Source organism: Guyanagaster necrorhizus (genome assembly GCF_019112545.1).
Source record: "Guyanagaster necrorhizus MCA 3950 unplaced genomic scaffold BT62scaffold_8, whole genome shotgun sequence".
Lineage (NCBI taxonomy): Eukaryota > Fungi > Basidiomycota > Agaricomycetes > Agaricales > Physalacriaceae > Guyanagaster > Guyanagaster necrorhizus.
In genome coordinates, this window is record NW_025064887.1 from 384,217 (window position 1) to 400,466 (window position 16,250).

Genomic DNA, 16,250 nt, shown 5'->3' on the forward strand with positions numbered 1-16,250 from the left:
GCGACATACCTAGTAGCGGTGTCGACGATAAAGTTGTCCCCAATCCTGTTCTAGTAAACTGACGACTACCGGGAAACTGCCCAACTTGCACCTGCACCTGCTCGGCATGTTATTGTAAATTTACGAGGAACAACCGGCATTGATCAATAATATGATATTAATGATACCGCATTGTGTTTGGCAAAAAAGAAGGCACTACCAGGGTTCGAACCTGGGTTATGGGAATCCATAACATCAAAATCCCATGTGCTACCTCTACACCATAGCGCCGACAACACCCATCTCACTTTTCAAACTGGAACTCTTCTATTCTACGCTCCCTGCCACCCAAACCCGAATGGACTTTGATTTCTTTTCACATTTTCCATCCATGTGCTCGACGATACCTTCTTCAGTAAATTTGATCCTACAGCTGACGCAGTAGAATAGTTTGTCTGTCTTTGCCCAAGTTGAAACCCTGGAAAACGAGGTGTTTAAATGACGTCCAAATGGAGCCGAAGAACTTAACCTGTGAGAACGTGAAACAAAGGACGTCTCCGACGAGGGCACCATATACTTCTTGATATGCACCTTCCGACACTTGTACTTGCGCCCGACACCATTAAAGTGGGTCTCAAGGTTACTAACGTTGTTCTTGCATCCGCGGCAGCACCACCACCTCTTTGGTGTATCGTTGGCTTTTGCTTTTTTGGCGGGACGTTGGCAATGGTTTTTCACTTGCGCTTGGATTCAGTTTTGTATCTATCTCCGTCCTTGATGGGGAGATAGAGTTGCTGTTCGTTCTGGTGGTTGGTGGCACGGGCCGTTGGGACGCGGTGAAATGTGATCAAGTGCCATTATATTCCGTACTTTGAAAAGACGGTCGAGCCACAGGATGGGACAGGACAGAACTTCCCATCGTCAATGTCGTCAATGTGAAGGACAAGGTGCGGAACGAAGAGATCATGTGAAATCCATCTGTGTTTAAATTAGCTAGAGAAAAATAAAAGTAGTAGAGGCGCAACTAACTGTCCCATCCGCTCGCCAACTGGCAAGCTGCAGTCAAGGACACAGAAGGGGCATATCATCAGAGACAGAGCGACATCCTTGACGACATGTCCATGAAATTCGGGTTGCGCTTGCTCGAAGTCACCGCGACTGCCCGGTGTTTACACGACTGTCTCGCCGATGTAGACAATGCCAGAAGGCTCGAGGGGCAGTACGGTGCTGACGAGTGTTTCAAAGGGAGCGTAATGCTGATCATAATGTGTGATGCAATGGTGTTCCCATTCGGAGCGGTCTCCGACTTCATCCATAAACCAGCTAGACTGAAAGACGCAATAGTCAACGTTGATATCCATCTGGATGTTGATGTCGTGATCTCGTGCGAAATGACAGATCCAGTCCCCGTTGGCTTCCAAGATCACAAGGAACATCGTCAGGTTGCCACCGACACTGTCGCTGCCTGCCATCTGTGCTGCACGAGTATAGATGCTTGGTGGTGATGTGGATAATAAAGTCTCGACATGGCCGCCAGACTGTCGACGAGTGAAGACAGCCTTGCCACGCACACTTACTTTCAATGTACAGCTCGTCGGCAAGAGCGTTGGCATTATTCTGATAGTGATTCATGAGGCACTTGTGAATATGGGCACGGGGGCCATGGCCTGTGTGCCGCGCCGCGCTAAGGGAGAAAATGGCGAGTTGAGTCTGGACTCTTAAAATTGTGATGCGCCCACGTCAACACGGTTTTACAAACAAGAAATTTGTTGTCTGTTGTAGGAGACTCTTGTAGATAGCAGAGGGGGAATGGTCAGGTAAGGTCAATAGCTTATCGACAGTCATTACGTGTTCGTTGACTGATAGGTCAGACATCACCGGAGCAGTCGGATACAACCGCCTTGAGAGGGTCGTTGATGGGCATGTCAATGGCAAAGGGCAGGGTATTTGCCATCGTTGAAGTTGCCTGTCTTAGCTTCATTGGTACAGCTTTCCAAGGCGCCTTGAGGAATTGTTAATAAAAAATGGGATCTAGCATAGGGCACTGACCTCTCCCAGAAGCTCGCGCTTTGACGCGTTATCAAAAAATTCGACTCGCTCTTGTTGACTACGCTGAGGTATTCTCGTTGCCAAGCACTTTTGTATTGTTTCTTTACGTCCTTGAGAGTTCCTTGCATTTATCGATGTCGATGAGAATGGTATCTGCTTCTTCTTCGGAAGCGTTCATGATTCGTTCATATTCTTGACCCAGTCATTTATTCAGCTGGAATTAGGTTGGCAAAACATCAACAAGTGGGAGAGGAGCATACTTCGGCCTCCTTGTCCGCAACTAGTATAGCTTTTGGGTACCGGCAAAGAAGAGATCAATAGGTGCGTTGACATCTCGACCTGAAGACATGAAAGTTGACTGTTCAACGGCATTGATTATATGAGCGTTTTGATCGCGTTTGTGTAAAATAGTTCCAAGGTCGGCACGGACCAGTATCCTCTGGTAGGCTTTCTCTCCGTCGTCAGGGAGGTTCCGTTTGAAGGAGTCCAAGGCGCGGCGACGAAGACAAGAAGGGGTGACCTTGTCAGAGAAATAAGACGGCGTCATGATTGTATACGTCATGCATGTTGCGGTGTGTCGCGTACAATCTCGTGGGGAATAACCAAGTTATGTGGATTTCTTGTACCGCTATGTCGACATGTTATTTATAGTCGTTAGTAGCAGCAGAACTGATCTGGGTATAGAAGTTAACATCAACAACAGACTGCTGGTACTTACGTCTCATTGACAACCATGAGGCGACACTTGTGGCATTCCCTTCAGGATATGCGGCCCGACGGTAGAAGGTGGGCGGCAAGGTGGGGAGCGGAGGAACGCCTTTTACAGGTTTATATAGGGCCGGAGAGGCCATGCTGGCGGAGGAGGCGCTGGTCGTAAGAGGAAGGGCTGTAACATGACAACCAGGACCTCTGATCAAGAAAACACGTATAGTCTCCGTGAGGAAGGCACAAGGTGGGACGAACCATCCATACTTCCCAGCCAGCGGTATGACTCTCACTCGTTCCAAAAAGTGGGTGTGTAAATATACTTTGGAACGAGACAAAGTGATGAGCATAAAAGATATTGAAGTCAAGGGCTAGCTAGGTCTGATAATATGACGATCGAGGCAAATCACCGAATGGGACAGAATGTTAATCGAGTTCATTTGGATTCCGAGGGCAAACTATGAAGCCATTTCATGAAATGAGGCACATCCTGAAAACTACCTTTAGTGCACATTCCGAAAGTAAAAGGAAGGTGGAACCTCAGCAATTGTACTATTCATCGTAGCCTCTGCCAAGAAAGAGGGTATGAGGCCTCCAGGTGTGCTCGAAGTTGCCATGCGCCACTCTGTGTTCCCATTTTCCAGCTCGATCAACTGTTCCACGCTGACATACCGACCCTTGACACCTTTTTCTTCCAGCTTCGCAAGGTCAGCATCTTCCGGCGATGATAGATCAATCGGAATAGAAACAACCGTCCTAAAGATACGTAAGAAAACAGGAATATTATGAGTATAGTCAGCAAAACGATGAACCCAGTACGGGGCGAAGTCTCAGTCAAGTGCACGACTTGAAGGACAGTAAACACGCGTGGCTGGATGGGCGGCGTAAACTTGTAATACAAGGTCCAGATCGATTGCGTGGGGGAGATGTCTTTGACTTTGGCAACCTTGTTGATATCTGAGACGTATCTGCAGCGCGGGGGACGATTACACAGCACGAACTTGATCGCCGGTATGCTTACTCTTTCTCGTTCACAGCCTTGTCCGTGCCTAGCTTGCTCCACATCTGGTCAAACGTAGCTTCGGCGGGGGGGTGTTCGCTGACGCGGCAATGCCATGGAGCCCCGTCGCCCGTTTCCTTGCCCCGCGAGTAGGTTTTGACCGTTTTATGGTAGGTTTTGCCTGGTTTCCAGGACGAAGTTGATTTGAGGAGGGATTCTCCTGCGGAGAGGATTACTGGTTGAGCAGGAATGTCTAGACGGAAAAGTGAATGCCACGATAAAGATAAAAGGATCACAAAGTCATACCCGCAGGCTTAACGGGGGCAATCGTAAGTTTGAAAGACATGTCTGAGTGTGGGAGTGACGCTAAAGATAGAACGGTGGCGTGAAGTTTGAAGAACTGATGGGAAAAGCCAACAAAACAAAGACAACTTGGAATTCACTCAGGAAAAACGTGTCACAGTGGTATTGGTGCACGAAGATTCTTCAGACCAAAGTACCGATCCCGGCCAAACTCCTCTTCGTTACGGGGTAGCTTCTCGCCCCGTGTCTGAACAACTCCAACGTATCTGCGTTCTCCAAGCATATGTTTTTCCTTGTAGAAGCGTACGTAGCCTGGTATTGAGGCGAAGATTGTGTGGTCGCGGCCCATTCCGACCTGTGGCAGGGTCAGTACACTTAGATAGCAGTGGGCAGTGGGACTTGCATTAGGCCCTGGATGGAAAAGCGTTCCTCGTTGTCTAACAATGATATTCCCCGGAATAACATACTGATCTGCAAAGAAATGAAGACAACGCGACTTGAATGGTCCACGCAAGACAAACCTGAAAACTTTTTAACGCCTAGCCGCTTTCCTGGAGAGCCACCATGGTTGGATATTGTTCCTCCAGCACGTTTAGTTGCCGTTCGGACAGCCCCAAGGCCTATTGTACGGATAAGCAAGATAAAAGAAGAAGAAAGGTAAGCGCACCGAAATTAGCAAAGGGGCTATTTACAAGGTCAATGGACCTCGACCTCGCCAGAAAATACATAGACATTACCCGGGATCGAGTGGCACGCACCTCTCACCTCACACCTTACCTCAGACTTTTGAGTCGGCAACGTCCGGATATGGAATGTCACAAGACACTGTCACGGGGTTGTCACCGACTATTTAACCGGTCTTCTACCACCATCTCAGCAGCATATACTTCCTCGCCTCCTCTACTTTGAAATGGTCCACCTCGTCACCTCAGATAACGAATCTTTCTCCACAGAGAAGGACATCGTCGAGCGCAGCGTGCTCATCAAGAACATGCTTGAAGGTCTGCTTTGTGCTTTTCATCTGCTTTGCTGTGGCTCATCTGCACGTGTAGATGTCGGTGAATCAGACCAGCCCATTCCACTGCCCAATGTTTCATCGAGCGTTTTGAAGAAGGTGCGCTCGCCTTTTCTCGTGCTTGTCCAATCGACGTTGCTGAGTGGCCCACGCTTTAGGTACTTGAATATTGTGAACATCATCGGGGCGAGCCCCTTCCTGCTGCCGACGCCGACCAAAGTCAAGACGACACACGCAAGCGCACGACCGACATCAGCGAATGGGATCAGAAATTCATCACTGTGGACCAGGAAATGTTGTTCGAAATCATCCTTGCGGCAAATTACCTCGACATCAAATCTTTACTGTAAGTCTCCTTTTCATCCTTTTCTGTGCGTTTCTCATAGACCGCTCAGTGATGTCGGATGCAAGACGGTGGCCAACATGATCAAGGGCAAGACCCCGGAGGAAATCCGCAAATTGTTCAACATTGTCAACGACTTTACACCGGAAGAGGAAGTGAGTGTTGTCATGTTTCACGTGGCCGCTGCTCTGACATCGCCCCTATCCAGGCTCAAATCAAGAAGGAGAACGTATGTTCCTTTCTCGTGTCGTCTGTACTGATAACTGACCCCATTTTTTTTTTGCAGGAATGGGCTGAGGACCGATGATGGATTGACCTTGTATCCTTGTAGTAGATTTGCATACTGTGTTGTTGTCGTCGAACTGTATTTTCTTTTCAAAAACATATGTCTCTTTTTTTTCTTCAATTCATCAGTGGCAGTGATGTGTGCTTACATAAGTGCTGTGAGTGCAACTCTGTTCAAACCAGCGATTGTCGGGGGCCAATTGGATGCCTACTGTTCCCGACCTCCCTGGCACGCTTGTGCCTCCTGACCAAGAAAACTGGCTCAAATCGAACGTTGCGCGGCTCTGTAATATCGACCACCACAGGTGGGTGCCAGTGGGTCCATCTATCCGGCAGCGCTCATCGCACCTTCTTTCAGGTTTCCAGGGGGCCAGCCAGTAAGTTTTGGCACCAATGATCTCGACAAGTTGGAGCAACAAGAGTGCGTTTCCTTTGCTCAAGGACATTCCATTATCTCATCCCAGCACAGTTTCTGGGTCTGCGAAAAGTCGGATGGAATCCGCGTTTTGCTCTTTGTTTTCACCAACAACAACACTAAGGACCAGATGATCTACCTCGTGCGTCGTCGAGTATTTGCGTACCCGGTTTTCAACTGACGTGTAGCTCAGATTGACCGCCACAACACTTATCGCGCATTAACAGGACTATATTTCCCTCACCACGAGAATCCCATGTTCCCACTGCGAAGTACCATCATCGATGGCGAACTTGTCATTGACGTCGACCCGAGGACCAAACACGTAAGCCTCGTAGATCCCGCCAATTTCGTTTCCGACCTCTGATTGTAGGAGACACTGCGATTCCTTGCCTTTGACTGCCTCGTTGTTGACGATCAAAATGTTATGTCAAGACCTTTGGACAAGCGTTATGGGGTGCGTCTGTCGCATTTCAAAAGTACCGCTAGACTGATCGACTCTGCAGAGGCTCAACGAATGGTTTCTAAAACCGTACGCAAGGATGATGCGAGATCATCCACACATGGCGAATACGCAGCCTTTCGAGTATGTTGGGTGAACTCCAATCCTTGTCCATGGCGTGCTGATGCCAAAAACCAGTATCAAGGTCAAGCAGATAAAGTCATCCTACAACGTAGAGCAGGTCTTCAACGTCGACATCCCAGCCCTGCAACATGGGAATGATGGCCTCATTTATACCTGCGTCAACAGTCCATATTCATCTGGGACAGACCCGAACATGTGAGTGACCATCTTCCTTCGACATACAAGCTGTCACTTAATCCTCTCCGTCAGAATGAAATGGAAACCCTCCTCGGAGAACTCTATCGACTTTAAGTTAGTTCTTCGCTTCCCACCTCTGGCGTCAAATCCTACCGTGCCGGACTTTCATGCCAAACCGGTATTTTTACTACAAGTCTGGTGCGGCGATGAACACGGAGTGGCAAAGTATGAACTGTACGATGATATGTATGTCGATGATGAAGAATGGGAGCAGTAAGTGATCTAATTTTTATTTCATTATGCTTTAATGACCACTGTCGTGTAGGATGAAGTCGTCAGGCGAACAATATGACGATCGCATCATCGAAGTTCACTGGGATCCCGCAGTATCACATTGGCGCATGATGAGATTTAGAGATGACAAGCCAAATGGTAATCATCGGAGCGTCGTCGAGAACATCATACAGAGTATAGCTGATGGGGTGGAAAAAGACGCTGTAAGACAGTCATTATGGGCCTACTATACATTTACTGAGCCTTTTCGAAGCTTTTAGCCCGTTCCAATGCGATACGGAACGCCTGGAAGGCGCGGCAAGGCCAACCAGCTGCTAGGCCAGCAGTAGCTCAGCCGCCTAAACAGGTCCAGCGACCCCCTCCGTCGGATATCAAGCGACGATACGGACCCATTGCGCCGTCTCCTTGGAGCAAAGTCTCAGGTCCCGAGACCATAGCCGGCATGAAACGATAACCGCGCTACCTTGGGTTTTTCCGAACCCTCGTTTGGATCGCGATCCGCCACCGCAAGGAATCCCCTCTCATTTCTAGCTAGTGGGGCTTGTCATCTGGATGTCGTTGAATAACTGTTGGTCCAGATTGTTGCGTTGGGATGGTTCCTTGCATCAGACCATCAGGTTGCTGGCATTGGGCGTCCCTTTTCCTATCATCGGGCTTGATGAAAGAGTTCTTTTTCGACTGGCGCGTCACTCAGAGGCCGCAGCTGATCAAACTTGGAGGGTTCCGATTTTATTGGTGGTTGCGTGAGTTTTCTCCGGGATGACCATAGGATGGTCATTTGGATTTGGATTTGGATTTGAGTTTGGATTGTAGATTTTTGATCTCAATGGAAGAAGCCATTTTTACACACAAGGTTTCTTTTATTACAAGAGAAACACAAGCTATCGTCACGGGTCATAATCATCGAGAGGGGGTCATCAAGAGAGGTATTCACAAACACAACAAAAATGGAAATGTGAAAGGAAGACAGATGCATGGAGTCTAATCGTTACAATGATTACGGAGAAAAAGTCACTGCTACGTGAATTTTGAAAAAAACAAAAACAAAAACAAATTTATATGGCGAAGGTGAGAAAACGTGAATAGATTGGCCTGGATAGACGGCTGTCCGTGAATAAGAACGATAAAGACAAGCAGAACAATGCGAGGTGGCTATTGACCTAGTTATGGATAGCTTCCAAAATCGTAAAAAGTCGTGTCGTGCAACGATGCTAATGAAATGTGAAGAGAAAAAAATGCAGTGCAATGCGGTGATGAAAATGTACGACATGAGGGAGATGCAAGAAAAACAGTGAAGATGGTGATTCGCGAGATTGGAGTGAATAAAGATGGAAGACTTTTGAAAAGATAGATAATGATTTGAATGCTAGACCACGGCCCTGCCCCCTTTGGAAGACTAGTTGAAGAAATTGGGCGAGTGGGAAGACAGTGGGGAAACTGCAAAGTCGGCGTATTGAGCTGCAGAGTCGCTGTGGAGGGAAAGGAAGTCCGCGAATGAATGGGAACGGACGGTAAGATACGGGGGGAGGTTGGCATTGCGTGCCCGTCTCGTCATCGGGTACGGAGGCAGATCAGCATCATGGGCGCCAAGATCGAGATATTCAAGGTCCAGACGCAGACCCTCCACGGATGTTTCAGGCAACTCAGGCGTAGACTCCAAGGACGACGACGACGACTCTTGCCCGTGACGGCGGCGACGGGGAGTTTCTGGCGCGACAGACAAGGGGGCCAGGTCGGAGAAAACAGAAGACACCTGACATATATGCGATCAAGATCGCGTATGACAAGAAGAAAAAAAAAAATAATCTTACCTCTGGCGAGCCTAGGAACGGGCTCCACGACGACGGGACATATGAGCGCTCAACCTCAGTGTATCGAGGAGGCTCAGCGCCCGTCGTAGGGTTGCCAGTAGTATTTCGGACGGAACCCGGGAGCTGGTCGGGCTCTTGGTCACGGTTGACGTCCTCCGACTCCTGGTCAGCATCTAGGTCGCACTGGCCATCCACGACTCTCCACCACTCAATGTCCGCCAAGACTCTCCTGCCAATCGTTTCTGAGCCAGACGAGCGCCTGTGACTTCCACCATGGAGGCGACTGCTGGGACCAGCATGCTCAGAGAGAGAGGGATAGGGTGAAGAACGAACGGCCGGCGAGGAAAAGGTACGACGAAGAGAAGGCATTGGGGGACGTTGGTGGACCAGGTCGCAGGCGCCTAGCGCAGTGCAGTCCTGAAAAAGGGGAAAGTCGAGGACAGGTGAAAAGTCGGGTTTCGGCTTATATACCGAAATAAAAGAGAAAAATAATAATTCAGGGAATTGTGGGATGAAGTAAGCGCCTCAAATGCCAAAGTCAATCCGATGTGACTCTGTGAAAGAGACCGAGTGGAAACTGATCCTGCTGTGCCGCACCGTTGGCAACTGGGCAACTTGGCACCCGGTCTATTACCCGCCAGTTATCTAGTATCTACCAGACCCTGACGACCGTCTGCCATTCCCGCAGTTATTATATCTGCTACAAGCCTATCCTCTTCAAGGTCCAGCCTTGTTCCAATTTAGGTCGCCTCGTCCACTCAAAACGCCAAAATGTCCGGAGAGTATCCAGCGATATAAAATTCCTGCCTCCTCTATCCATTCTTCGGCGCAGACGGGATAAACTGAAGAATCGCTCCCCGTCTGGAAAAAAAAACTTCAGGGCAAGGGTCACTCGTGGCGGTATTCGCAATCCACGGATCACCGGCACTCCGGGAAACAGTACCTTCCCTCACCTCCATCCATTCTCTTGACTAACCATTTTCTGCTTTATGCCCTCTAGAAAGCCATTAGAACGTCTTAACACCCAAAAAAACGCGTAAAGACGCGTCGCGTCTCGCGTTTTTGACATAACAAATACAATGGCTATCAGCACGGCATCGCCCCCATCACACACATCACCACGATGCACTTCTCTGCATGCGCTACTCAACCTTGCCGGGGATGCCAGCAGAGACGCATATAATCAAAATCAGCTAGTCAACATCCACCGAAGCGAAGCCTTCAGTTTGCCTGGTCGCGCGATAGTGCGCGTCTTAATTACTCTACAGTAGTGGTCATCATGTATGTAAACACGGGCGGAGGGTGGACGAAGGAGAATGCCACCGCCTTAATTAATGACTGCTCACCCAGTCACCCAGCTGCAAGCCTTTCAAAGACAAGAGAAAAAAAAGGCATCGGAGGCTTCGGCGAGATCCCTATCATTTCACAGGAAGAATGGAGCCTATGAGTTCAACGCGTGATATGTTCTCACATGATATCACAAGTTTCCGTGTAATAAGTTGTGACAGACACCAGCATAGCGCAGCGTCTGACAATCGAGGACAATCGCTGTACGTCCTTTCAGGATGCGCGGTACGAAGAAGGAAGATCCTACTGCAAATCTTATAACGATCCCCGGAAGCGGGCAAAAATTTTCATTTTTACATACGAAATATGTAACCTGAGCAATTAAATCTGTCGGTATTTGGCACTCAGCGAACAGCTAGCTCTTGGCTCAGCACCTGGGTCTACTGATCTTATAGCACCGGTCAGTAAAGATGAGCACATTATGAAAGGAGGGACAGACCTAGATCCCTAAGAATACGACATATGATGATGGTCAATTAATACTCATCGCTGAAACACACGAGGCTCACAACATTTCTTTCTCATGTCAATTACTGCGTCCGTGCCTACGTGGTCATGATAGGTCGGGCTTAGGGCATCCTACGCGGAGGGTGCTGATGAACGGGTATTAGCCCTGGAGAGTACAAAAAACCCTGACATCCCTGACATTCTCCCACATGAAATCAATGCTCGAATGGAGAGCCCGCGCACAGCAATGACAACATTTCTGTTCAGAAATATTTGATGACGATATACGTTGCTGTGAACTTGACGTACAAAGCATCACCATACATTGAGGTCGTCATTCATTCGTCAACCCGCGGGGACAGGACATTCATCGGAAAATATATGTATCCGCAGTTTGCCTGTCGTCGCTTGATAATTTTGAAGGGCTGGTCCTCTGCGAAGCTTGGAAATAGCTGTCTGTTCTCAAGGCTTCCATGTGAGAATGGCACCTTGAGAAGCCGCGATGGTCGTAACAGTATATCATCCCTGGAATAGGATCTGGGAATGATTACTTTGCCATCCTGTGGGGACACAGTGACCGGCCCATGCCATTCAGTTACGCGGAATCGTGCAGTTTAAATCGCAGTCTATAATGCACATAATTAGCTCGTTGTGAAGACCAGTAAGTTAGTGTAGTTCTATCAGGTTGTATCAGATTCACCACAGTAGAAAAATTACAAATTGACAGGCACTAATGAAGCCAATTCAGTGAAACAGCGGGCAGCAAGGACAAATCCGCCCTCATACAAATCGGCTGCGTCGGACTTGGAAGGGAGACGAATAGATCGCGATTGCAAGGATGAGATGGCGATTTCATAGTTAGTCGTAGGCTTAGAATAAACTGCCGTGAAAGTTTCGGATCGGTGATACACAGTACATGCTAAAAGCGCAATAGAAATGACTGGGATGTGATTGATGGTTAGCCGTTGCCAGAGGACGAGTACGTGCGAGAGACTTTGTCGTTTTATGCCCGAGAAGCGGGTTGAGACAAAGGGAACGATGATTGATTGATATGCATGATACAATGGCTGTGTGTTTGAATGAGGATTATGATGAAGTGAATAATGGACTGAATCAAAAGCGATTGCGTTTCCTTAGAGGCTTAGGTATCTCCTGTGGCGCTCTGCGGTGAAGATCAGTCGATGGGCTTCACAGACCGGTAGGAAGCTTCGTCGGACTTACTTGCGGTTCTTGCCCTTGCTCTCTGTTGGCTCATAAAGTGGCGCATCTACATCCATCCTCATATTACTTTCCATTAGCGTGCGCCTGCTGCTGCTGCCAGTACCTTTAGTGGATGCATTCTTCTCTGACACTTCTTTGACGTTGCTCTGCAAGGCCAGATCATACTCATCTTGACGCTTCTTTGCTGCGGTTGTCTCCGAAGATATCTGCGCAATCTTGCTATCCAGAGTGGAAAGTACGGAAGATGTTGCAGAAGCCCTGTTATTTTGATATTAAAAGGTGGAATGGCTTACAAGTATTGGCTCACCAATCACGCAGAGCAGCCAAAACAGATTCTAGCTTTCCTGGCTCGAGATCTCTGCCCATCGTGTATTCCACTTCAAGTTGTCCTTCCTTCTGATCCAGCTTCCCTCGCAGAATATCAAGGTAGATGGCGTCGATGATCAGGTCTTCGAGTTCCCGTACGGTTGGCATACTGAGGGCTTTGAGAAGTTCAGAGTAGGGCAGAATCTAGTTTGACGGTTGGATGTCGGTCCGAGGCCAAAATATATGACATACACGTTTTTCTGTTGCCATTGACACGATTGAGAGGTGTTTCAGCTTGATGATCTGGGCTTGATTCAGAGGTGGAAGCTCGTCCGTATGTTCTGATATTAACAGTTAGCCGAGCTCCTTGAGTTATTGGTTTGCGCACGAATATAATCTTGGTACGTTTTGTATGCGAATAACTGCAATAGCCCCAGGAACTTCGCATGCTGCTCGCTCTTCCCCAGCTGAACTAGAAGTCAGTCTTTTGTGCAGAAGACTATATCGCAAAGACGCTACCTCTAGAATATTGGGCAGGTCCAGTAATTCAGCAAACACAAAGACGCCCGGAGCAGAAGTGGCGTCTTGGACGAGTTTGGCCGCCGCTGCACCTTTCACCGACTTTGCTATTAGCAGAAATGGTTCTAGCCTTGCCGGAAATTTCGTTCCTAATTCCATTGCGATGAAAAAAAGTTGAATGGGTGATGAAAGTCAAAAAGAGAAGGGTTAGTTTGACGAGAAAGGAAAGTTCCCTCCGCTGCCGTGTCTGCTCTAGATTGAATGTCTACCACCATCTACTACGGCTCTGTTGTTAACCCTGTCAATCTGACGTCGTTCCAGGCGCTGCCACGATGTCTCCTTGCCGTCGGAGCCACCGGATGCGTGGAATGGCTAGTTGAAGACGTGGAAGACGCCCTCGTTCGCGAAACGATGGGTCGTATGGGCTGCCTTGATAACGTTGTCATTCCTTTGAAGGAAACAGAATTTATCATGCCCGGCTTTATCGATACACATACTGTATGTGATTTCGTCTGCATGACGATCTATCATCTCAATTCGGTTTGTAGCATGCACCTCAGTTTCGAAACATTGGCAGGTAAACATGGGCGCGTCGCCTTGGTTTGCGTTTACTGACATCTGTTAGCGGACAGCAATATGAACTGCTAGACTGGCTTTCCATCGTCACCTTTCCTACGGAGACGAAATTCGCGGACCTTGACTTCGCACGACGTACTTACTCCTCGGTTGTGCGTCGAATCATTAATAATGGAGTATGTTTTATTCCGCTTTCACTTGGTAATCATTGAGAAACATTCATTTCGGTGTCAGACTACGACTTGTTGTTACTACGGAACATTGCACCTTGAAGCTACGAAGCTTCTGGCAGATATAATCAAATCTTATGGTGCGCTCTTTTCTTTTCCACTTCTTTCGGTGATTGTGATGAAGCGGTTTCATTCACAGGCCAGCGTGCGTTCGTGGGGGTAGGTTCAAGTGTTTACGGCAGATATCCACGTGGGTGACCATGTTCTTATCTTCAGAAATGCAACATGGACAGAAACTGTCCCGACTACTACGTAGAACCATCTGCCGAGGCCTCTATCGACGCGACGGAATCGCTTATTTCCCATATTCGGTCCCTGGATTCTAACCACACAGAGGAACCTCTCGTGCAACCAATTCTGACGCCGCGATTTGCAATATCGTGTAGTCCTCCTCTGCTCGCATCTCTCGGCAAACTCGTGTTGTCAGATTCTAGCCTAAGAATACAGACACATATATCAGAAAATGAATCTGAAATCGAATTAACCAAAGAATTATTTCCTGAATGTCCTTCTTATGCGCATGTTTATGACTCCTTCGGATTGTTGCGCTCCAACACCATCTTGGCGCACGCCGTACATCTTGAACCCCATGAGATGGACCTCATTGCACAGCGTGGAGCGGGGATCAGTCACTGTCCAACCAGCAATTTCAATTTGAGTAGCGGTGTCGCGCCAGTCGGAGAATTCTTGGACAGAGGCATAAAGGTCTGTGTCTTGTCCTCTTGGGAGTGAATGGTTACTCGATCTCTTCTTCTGTAGGTCGGCCTCGGTACCGACGTTTCAGGCGGATACTCCCCATCCATCCTCAACAGCGTACAAACCGCCAGTATCGCCGCTAAAGTGGTCGCCATGCAGGCAAAGGGATCGAAGCCGACGTCAGGGAACTTCAGTGATCGACAGCTTTCCGTCGCGACACTGTTGTATCTCGCGACGCTCGGTGGAGCTGAAGTCTGTGATCTAAAGGAACGTGTTGGGTCGTTTGCTCCGGGAAAATCGTTTGACGCGTTGATCGTTAATGTTTCTGACAAGGGTGGCAACCCTTGTATTTGGGGCACAGGAGAGGAAGAGAAAGGGAAGGCGGCCCTTGAGGGCATGTTGGAGAGATTGCTTTTCTGCGGAGACGACAGAAACATTGCGAGGGTGTTCATTCAAGGCAAACTTGTTGGAGGAACAGAATTCTAATTTCGGTCTACATTCCAGGATGCAGTGTTATAGATATTTCTAAGGGTATAGTACAAGTACAGGCAAAAACATACCATAGAATACAAATAGAATTCTTAGTTGCTTAGAATCACGTATAGTTACCGATCACTCTCATAGTAGCCAAACTCCCATTTGAAACAGTCCTGATACCATGTCAAGCAAGAGCCAAAGTAAGTATCGTGATCACTCACCACGCAGTCTTCTTCCTCTCTAGGCAAAGGAACATTCCGCCCGTCTTCCCAGTCAATAACATCCGCTTCCAGGACTTTGGTGATGACGTCCTTAATGACATGCTTCCTAACGTCTACTTTCCACCCTAGTACATTCACAGTATCGAATACAATACTCTTTCCAAGATGACATCTAGTTTCAAGGGCGTAGCCAGCCTGAGTACAAGGGGAACCAAAGCCGGTGCATGTTCCCTGAGGAATGGGATCACCGGTGTGATATACGTGTGTTATCGGAACCGGAGAAGCCGACCCATTAAGAGGTGGTGGCAGAGGTAGATGTAAGCGTTTAGCGGCTAGTCGTTCACCGGGAGATTCAAAGGCAACAGCCGGTAGACCAAACGTGGAGCCTAAAAGACTGGCTAAAGCACCCCCCAGTGAATGTCCTACAAGCCATATGTTGGCTTTGGGATAAAGGATCAGTAGATCTTCTACAAGATTCTGCGCAACCCTTGTTAACGCCAGAAGCATACAGCGTATGTAGTAGTGACACTTACGACGCCAACGGAATAGAATAAGCTGTCCTGGATTAGTGCTTCTGAAAGGCATGTATTATCACATCGCCAGTGGTTCGCGTAGCAGTCGCAGACTGTACGAAATACCCATGAGACATCTACCCGAGCACAACAGCACGAGAACAGCCTGATACAAGACAACTATCAGCGACTTGCACAGATATGTACCTGTGAAAGCATACAGGTTGTCATTGAATTTATCCTTCTTCGATGAGGGCCCTTGTACTGTAGTTCCCTTGATGGACAAGATGATGGTGGAGTCATCGGAAGATATAAAAACATGGCCCCGAAACCCGTCCGCAGGATCCTCCCATCCAAAAGGAAAACTCTAAACATAGTTTCAGCATGACAATATGGACGAATACAAGGGTATGGCTGCTCACAGTATTCCACGGGCCATCAAGATCGTACCAGTTCTTCTTTCCAGGAAGAGCATAGGCATTACCGCTCATGCGGGCTAGCTGGGCAAGGGTGTGAATGTCTTGGACGTCAGGCCCAAGGACCTCGACGGGGATCCATTCTACTCTCTCGCTTTCACTGTATCGCATGGAACGCATCCGTGCCCTGTGGATCGCTTCCGCAGAATTCGGTCGATAAACAACCGTCGGCTGAGCTTTGAGGCTTAATGTCGGACCGATATTCGATAAAAGCAGAGGGGAAGCCGTAAGAGTCTGTGCTTCGGGTGATGGAAGGGGGA

General features: G+C 48.3%; 11 protein-coding genes and 1 non-coding gene across 12 annotated transcripts; 4 read left to right on the forward strand and 8 right to left on the reverse strand.

Annotated features, from left to right (window-relative positions):
* Window positions 1–190: 190 nt before the first annotated feature.
* Window positions 191–270, reverse strand: BT62DRAFT_t58. The gene has a single exon. It is a non-coding gene; the product is annotated as a tRNA-Gln (tRNA).
* A 443-nt stretch (window positions 271–713) lies between these two features.
* BT62DRAFT_748049 (uncharacterized protein) lies at window positions 714–1,119 on the reverse strand. Its single transcript, XM_043182136.1, has 2 exons — window positions 1,009–1,119; window positions 714–957 (listed from the first exon to the last, which is right to left on the reverse strand). The coding sequence occupies exons 1-2, from the start codon at window positions 1,065–1,067 to the stop codon at window positions 837–839; spliced, it is 180 nt and encodes a 59-aa protein (XP_043041493.1). The 5' UTR covers window positions 1,068–1,119; the 3' UTR covers window positions 714–836.
* Window positions 1,095–1,701, forward strand: BT62DRAFT_918482 (uncharacterized protein; the record flags this gene model as incomplete). The annotated part of the gene is made up of 2 exons (XM_043184088.1): window positions 1,095–1,421; window positions 1,471–1,701. The coding sequence occupies 2 exons, from the start codon at window positions 1,095–1,097 to the stop codon at window positions 1,699–1,701; spliced, it is 558 nt and encodes a 185-aa protein (XP_043041494.1).
* A 145-nt stretch (window positions 1,702–1,846) lies between these two features.
* Window positions 1,847–2,590, reverse strand: BT62DRAFT_1003777 (uncharacterized protein; the record flags this gene model as incomplete). Its single annotated transcript, XM_043176974.1, has 4 exons — window positions 1,847–1,981; window positions 2,029–2,086; window positions 2,136–2,220; window positions 2,329–2,590. The coding sequence occupies 4 exons, from the start codon at window positions 2,588–2,590 to the stop codon at window positions 1,847–1,849; spliced, it is 540 nt and encodes a 179-aa protein (XP_043041495.1).
* Window positions 2,591–3,169: 579 nt separating this feature from the next.
* BT62DRAFT_891131 (uncharacterized protein) lies at window positions 3,170–4,079 on the reverse strand (the record flags this gene model as incomplete). The annotated part of the gene is made up of 5 exons (XM_043183053.1): window positions 3,170–3,223; window positions 3,273–3,489; window positions 3,546–3,701; window positions 3,755–3,986; window positions 4,040–4,079. 5 exons carry the CDS (start codon window positions 4,077–4,079, stop codon window positions 3,170–3,172), a joined length of 699 nt encoding a protein of 232 aa, XP_043041496.1.
* A 111-nt stretch (window positions 4,080–4,190) lies between these two features.
* BT62DRAFT_1003780 (uncharacterized protein) lies at window positions 4,191–4,764 on the reverse strand (the record flags this gene model as incomplete). Its single annotated transcript, XM_043176975.1, has 3 exons — window positions 4,191–4,507; window positions 4,558–4,656; window positions 4,704–4,764. 3 exons carry the CDS (start codon window positions 4,762–4,764, stop codon window positions 4,191–4,193), a joined length of 477 nt encoding a protein of 158 aa, XP_043041497.1.
* Window positions 4,765–4,902: 138 nt separating this feature from the next.
* Window positions 4,903–5,798, forward strand: BT62DRAFT_965760 (E3 ubiquitin ligase SCF complex, Skp subunit). The gene is made up of 6 exons (XM_043188788.1): window positions 4,903–5,037; window positions 5,089–5,150; window positions 5,210–5,397; window positions 5,447–5,549; window positions 5,603–5,623; window positions 5,681–5,798. The coding sequence occupies exons 1-6, from the start codon at window positions 4,947–4,949 to the stop codon at window positions 5,699–5,701; spliced, it is 486 nt and encodes a 161-aa protein (XP_043041498.1). The 5' UTR covers window positions 4,903–4,946; the 3' UTR covers window positions 5,702–5,798.
* Window positions 5,799–5,883: 85 nt separating this feature from the next.
* BT62DRAFT_965761 (mRNA capping enzyme, alpha subunit) lies at window positions 5,884–7,605 on the forward strand (the record flags this gene model as incomplete). The annotated part of the gene is made up of 10 exons (XM_043188789.1): window positions 5,884–5,984; window positions 6,038–6,100; window positions 6,149–6,236; window positions 6,288–6,419; window positions 6,468–6,551; window positions 6,601–6,680; window positions 6,735–6,875; window positions 6,930–7,130; window positions 7,183–7,354; window positions 7,405–7,605. The coding sequence occupies 10 exons, from the start codon at window positions 5,884–5,886 to the stop codon at window positions 7,603–7,605; spliced, it is 1,263 nt and encodes a 420-aa protein (XP_043041499.1).
* Window positions 7,606–8,547: 942 nt separating this feature from the next.
* BT62DRAFT_1003782 (uncharacterized protein) lies at window positions 8,548–9,331 on the reverse strand (the record flags this gene model as incomplete). Its single annotated transcript, XM_043176976.1, has 2 exons — window positions 8,548–8,904; window positions 8,963–9,331. 2 exons carry the CDS (start codon window positions 9,329–9,331, stop codon window positions 8,548–8,550), a joined length of 726 nt encoding a protein of 241 aa, XP_043041500.1.
* A 2,538-nt stretch (window positions 9,332–11,869) lies between these two features.
* On the reverse strand, window positions 11,870–12,961 carry BT62DRAFT_890931 (uncharacterized protein; the record flags this gene model as incomplete). Its single annotated transcript, XM_043183045.1, has 6 exons — window positions 11,870–11,918; window positions 11,978–12,235; window positions 12,285–12,487; window positions 12,536–12,624; window positions 12,672–12,750; window positions 12,803–12,961. 6 exons carry the CDS (start codon window positions 12,959–12,961, stop codon window positions 11,870–11,872), a joined length of 837 nt encoding a protein of 278 aa, XP_043041501.1.
* An 85-nt stretch (window positions 12,962–13,046) lies between these two features.
* Window positions 13,047–14,954, forward strand: BT62DRAFT_1074528 (guanine deaminase). The gene is made up of 7 exons (XM_043179026.1): window positions 13,047–13,300; window positions 13,351–13,379; window positions 13,428–13,554; window positions 13,613–13,688; window positions 13,748–13,767; window positions 13,825–14,313; window positions 14,368–14,954. The coding sequence occupies exons 1-7, from the start codon at window positions 13,064–13,066 to the stop codon at window positions 14,788–14,790; spliced, it is 1,401 nt and encodes a 466-aa protein (XP_043041502.1). The 5' UTR covers window positions 13,047–13,063; the 3' UTR covers window positions 14,791–14,954.
* Window positions 14,910–16,110, reverse strand: BT62DRAFT_979812 (alpha/beta-hydrolase; the record flags this gene model as incomplete). Its single annotated transcript, XM_043189469.1, has 5 exons — window positions 14,910–14,954; window positions 15,003–15,479; window positions 15,536–15,680; window positions 15,736–15,881; window positions 15,937–16,110. The coding sequence occupies 5 exons, from the start codon at window positions 16,108–16,110 to the stop codon at window positions 14,910–14,912; spliced, it is 987 nt and encodes a 328-aa protein (XP_043041503.1).
* Between the last annotated feature and the right edge of the window lie 140 nt (window positions 16,111–16,250).